We start from the raw sequence: 4,809 nt of genomic DNA on the forward strand, positions 1-4,809 counted from the left end.
GGTAGCTATAGCTACGGACGACAACGTAGGAGGACTGAATCACGCTCTACTCGACCAAACCGGGTGAATAACAACCCTCGTTCGTATCGAATCGCGTGCATGAATAATCTCCGCAGGAAATTGGCGAAAAATCCTAACGGAGGATGCGATTCAATTTGAACGTGAAAATGAGTGAAAATTTTTAAACATTTCCCCATACCTATAAAAGAATCCCGTTACTCCTCCTTATTATAAATTCCAGGCTTGATTACCGGCGAACGAGATAAATAAATAGAGAACGTGCAAGCAGGCATCTCTTTGGCTCCACCACCTCGTGCAAAGATCGAAAATTCCAAAATGATTTAGCAGAGTGAACAAGATGATCGACAAAGACGATCTCTTTTCAGTCTTCGATCGACTTTTACTCTGCAATAGTCGTGAAATAAAGAAATCTGTTCGTAGAACAGCAGCGTTAAAATGTAAACGAAATTAAACGGCGCTGAGAACGTAAAAGCACATAGAAGAGAGCGGAGAAGACCGGTGTTGATGACGAAGTGTGTCAATGTCAAATTGTTCGAGCCTCCAGACGATATTTCAGGCTCCTCTTACAGAGAACGAATCGTCGATCTTTTCGTCTGTGTCTCTCTCTCTCTCTCTCTCAGACGTTCACCGAATTCTTAAGTTTCTCGTCGGTCTTGCGTGGGAGAACGTGGTTAACATGACGTCACCTATGTGGAGGTTTTACCGATCGATAAAACGCGTCACAATCGTCGCTAATATGGATTGGTCTTACGTCCATTCGTTACGTAGCGAGTTGTCGCTGTACGTGTTGCTCAATCCCGAGGTATGACAATGGATGCAACAAGACGAAAACGTCTTATTCTTAACTGTTTCTACCGAATTTAAATGCTTGCTCCATCTTCCCGATCTTATTTGTTTTTCAGGTCATTATGTTGGAAGCGTCGTTTCGATTTCGCCATTTTGGGACAAATCCGTTATGCAACGGTATTGAATAGGGATTACTGGGGAACTAAGAAAATGAAATTCTCATATATATATATATATATATATATATATATATTGGATTGTTAATAGATACACATTGTACACTGACTCGTTTGGTATCCCCTGAAAGAAGGGTCATAAAGTTTCAGTAGCCTGTACAACGTTAACCACGATTAAATGAAATTTATTTACTTTCGCTTCGAAGAGGAATTTTTACTCGAATAATAGAAAATATTTAGAGAATCTGAATCTAAGAACAGATTAAAACAGAAAACGAGCATGTCTCGTAACTTTGCTTCGAAAAACGATTTTTACCACGCATTTAAAAGAGCCAATTTCTTAAGCTTCCAGCTTATGTCGAAATTGAGTTACTCGTGCGACACAATTCGTTGAATAATTACATTGTTATGCCAGACAAGGAGACAGAAGCGAAACAGCTTGCCAGGCAATTATATGTAGCGTGGCATGCAGAAGAAAACAACTAAACGGAGGTTGTAGAAAAGATAGTACATACTATACATACACCTCTTCGACACCGCTGACTATTAATAGCTGACAAAGTCAGACAGAGAGCCATATCCGAGGCCAGATTCGATCCAAGGAATTCTTTAATCGTTCGACCCTTTCGACCGTCGTTCTTCCACCATTCAATGTCGAGGGTACCGCGCGAATTTTCTTCAACTTTCTCCGCGCCAATTTCCTCCGATATCACAAAGAACCGGAGAACGGAAGCCAACGGAAACCAAAAGTTTTAAAAATTGATTGAAAAACTTTTCAGAAGCGATAAACGACTCTGCGGACGTATCTTAAATATTGCATAAACACATCTAGAAAATAGTTTGTCTCGTTAATTTCCTAGTTTTTAGGACAGCAAGGATAAACTAAAGTTCCATTACGTTAATTAATGTTAATTAATGTTACGCGAGCAAACAAAGAGAGAACCGTTCTTTGTTCGAGACGCTCGCGCGGTTAGATTACAAATAATTTGTTAGAGTGGACAGTAGGTGTCGATAACACAACCGGGATGGTAAAAGATAATTTCATTCAATACTTCGGCAGCAAACAGGCAATGAGCGCTCAATAGTCATTTGTACTTGGCTTACTTAGAACGATTGAATGAGGAGGTTGACTTGACTGGTGTCGTCGTACGACGACTTCGCATCGCCACTACTGACTTGAGTACAAATGGGGACTGAGGTTAACGCGCCATGATGTCACTCTCTGATATCATAGTGTCCATCTTTTATTCAGTAAAATTGCCGAGCCTTCGACCAGATTGTCCCCTCAATTTCAATCTCCGCGATAATTCAGTAGCACGTGTATATCATCGGCACGTGTGACGTGACATACTGTATATTCTGTACAAGATACATCGTATGTATAACTAACCAAACACTCAATTATATTTAACATTTAATAATATTACGTACATAATATCGTGTCTAATGTACCATTTCAGTTGGAAGAAAATTTCAAGGGTAATTGTAAATAAAACAATTATAATAACGCCAGACGAGTTTACCACATATTACCATATCAGGAAGGATGAATATTATAGCACCGAATTTTCAACCATTTCTTTGCAAACTTGTGAAACATGATCCTAACCGGTTTGTTGTAACACTCGCGCTACGCGGATTTGCAATACGATCCGGCTGCAACTACTTATAGCATTCACGCACGTTTGTATTTCCTATATACACGATCTATAGCTCAAATGAATTTTTAGTGCTTAAATTCTCAGCGCTCTGTATTTGCGCACAAACGTACCCATTACATCAGACATCTAAATACTATTATTAATGAAACGTGGTAGCATAGGGGATAACTTTTTTTTCCTTTAAACCGTTTATTTATATAGATCGCATTAACAATGTCATGTTTGATATCGATGGTCGATGGTCATCCTTCATTTTGCTACACGTGCGTGAAAACAATGTTAGTACACGCGAATAAATGTAGCCATATCACTGGCCAATGTCACTGCCACGAATAAACTGACAATATGTAATGCGATGACAAGTGCCCGTAATATACTCAGTCGATCGTGCAATAGTAATTTCTTTGTAATTTGCTTTTCTTAGTACACTCTGGCATTGTAATTTTTCCATTGAAACCTTCGACACTGACAATCAAATAAGTATCTTAATATTTCATTCAGCTGTATCTACTAAACAATGACAATGTAAATAAGTCTGTAAGAAATATAAATACGACTTTATTACTCCTTGGTATATTTTTACTTTAACCATGAATAGAAGTTTATTTTAAGTCACCAACACCTATCCAACTTTGCATTTATCTTCTGTCGACATATTAAACGATATTACTCAATAGTATAACACGTATTTATGTGCATAACGATAGTGCACGAACGTTTACGAATGAACGTAAAGTAACAGCCTGTTTTCCTCAAGAAAATACATTCTAATGATTATTCGATACACATCGTATCGATGGAAAATATTTCCCTTTGAATTGTCGTCGGTTAACGCGCCCGCTTAATTGATCTCAAGTCCCCCTTGCGTCTACTGTCGCAACTAAATTAGCATCTCGTGAAGCTTGTCGCAATCATGAAGAACCATGTAAAGGATGTTTTTAATAAAAAACAGTCAGAATATGTAAGCAATGGAAAACAGCCATTTAACAAAAAGGAGTATAGACTGCAGAAGTACAGTAATAAATACAAAGGTACGTTTGTGAGACTATCGAGTAATCTAGTTTACGTATAGGTTAAGTTCAAATATCATCAAGAATATTATTCTCACTTTTTAATTGTACTATATATCACAGTTAGTCAATGGGAGCAACGCAGAAAGAAAGCTGTTGTACGAGAATTTTACAAGCAAATTGGCAAGGACCAGCAACAAAATCTAAAGAAATTCGCTTTCGAAGCTAATGATCAAAACGAACACGAGTATGTATACTTACTACGTTTTATATAGGAAACATCTTCACGTTTTATATAAGCAACATCTTCAAAATTCATATTGATCTTCAATGATAATTCCTGTTTGTTCGAAGGAAACATCAGAGAAAGATAAGTGCGTTTCATAAAGCAAGACAGGAATTTCTCGATAGAAGGAATGAACAGCGGAGGCAAGAGGAAGAAACTTGCCGAGTGAAAGCGGAAAGAGAGGAAGCGCTGAAAAATTATAAAGAGAAAAGAATGCAAACGTACAAACAACTTTCGAGGAAAACAAAAAAAGGACAACCTGTTATGAATGTTAGGATAGAAATGTTACTTGAGAAGATACAGCAGCAGGTGGCACGATGATATAAGGAGATATCGTACATTTTTAAAGACGTGAATGATCTCTGAAGTTGATACATTGTAAATAAATTTTTTTATTTAAGAAATATACATGCAATAACAAACAAATTTTCAATAAATACCTTCCCATAATATGAACTTCGTTTAATATGCTTTTAATTAAATCAAAGTTTGACGACCTGGTTTAATTCAATTTAACGTATTAATTGCATGATAAAAGGAACATTAGGAGCTTTTTAGTTTCCAAAACCTCTCACTATTTTACAATTATATTTTGGAATAAAATTTTTATCGTATGATCTTATTATTTACAGTACAGAGTTATTAGACTTTATAAAATCTTCTCTCCTATGTTACTAAGAAATGTCAAAATGACCGTAAAAATTGAAATATCGAATATTCGATTGTTAAACGAATATTAACAAGATGCAATGGATCACGATATGATAACAATAATTAAAATTTGTCTCATACGTTATGAGCAATGACATAATCATATAAAAAGCGATCGATGAAATAGCAGCAGATTTGAAATACGAATTTACCCGCGC

General features: G+C 36.6%; 1 protein-coding gene and 1 long non-coding RNA gene across 3 annotated transcripts; one reads left to right on the top strand and one right to left on the bottom strand.

Annotated features, from left to right (window-relative positions):
* Nucleotides 1–1,043: 1,043 nt before the first annotated feature.
* LOC126873189 (uncharacterized) lies at nucleotides 1,044–3,243 on the bottom strand. 2 transcript variants are annotated; one of them, XR_007692326.1, is made up of 3 exons: nucleotides 2,415–3,243; nucleotides 2,088–2,342; nucleotides 1,044–1,811 (listed from the first exon to the last, which is right to left on the bottom strand). It is a non-coding gene; the product is annotated as an uncharacterized LOC126873189 (long non-coding RNA). The 2 variants fall into 2 exon arrangements; XR_007692328.1 differs by having other exon boundaries at nucleotides 1,044–1,107; nucleotides 1,499–2,342.
* Nucleotides 3,244–3,432: 189 nt separating this feature from the next.
* Nucleotides 3,433–4,396, top strand: LOC126873160 (thyroid transcription factor 1-associated protein 26 homolog). Its single transcript, XM_050633758.1, has 3 exons — nucleotides 3,433–3,675; nucleotides 3,778–3,901; nucleotides 4,009–4,396. The coding sequence occupies exons 1-3, from the start codon at nucleotides 3,558–3,560 to the stop codon at nucleotides 4,259–4,261; spliced, it is 495 nt and encodes a 164-aa protein (XP_050489715.1). The 5' UTR covers nucleotides 3,433–3,557; the 3' UTR covers nucleotides 4,262–4,396.
* The last annotated feature ends 413 nt before the right edge of the window (nucleotides 4,397–4,809 follow it).

The sequence above is a fragment of the Bombus huntii genome, chromosome 2 (assembly GCF_024542735.1).
Source record: "Bombus huntii isolate Logan2020A chromosome 2, iyBomHunt1.1, whole genome shotgun sequence".
In the NCBI taxonomy this organism is placed as follows: domain Eukaryota; kingdom Metazoa; phylum Arthropoda; class Insecta; order Hymenoptera; family Apidae; genus Bombus; species Bombus huntii.

Bases quoted from the DNA above. Each gene is read 5' to 3' on its own strand.
- LOC126873160 (XM_050633758.1), top strand. From the start codon at position 3,558: ATGAAGAACCATGTAAAGGATGTTTTTAATAAAAAACAGTCAGAATAT. The intron at 3,676-3,777 runs GTACGTTTGTGA...TATATATCACAG, and splicing joins GTACAGTAATAAATACAAAG to TTAGTCAATGGGAGCAACGC. The intron at 3,902-4,008 runs GTATGTATACTT...GTTTGTTCGAAG, and splicing joins AATGATCAAAACGAACACGA to GAAACATCAGAGAAAGATAA.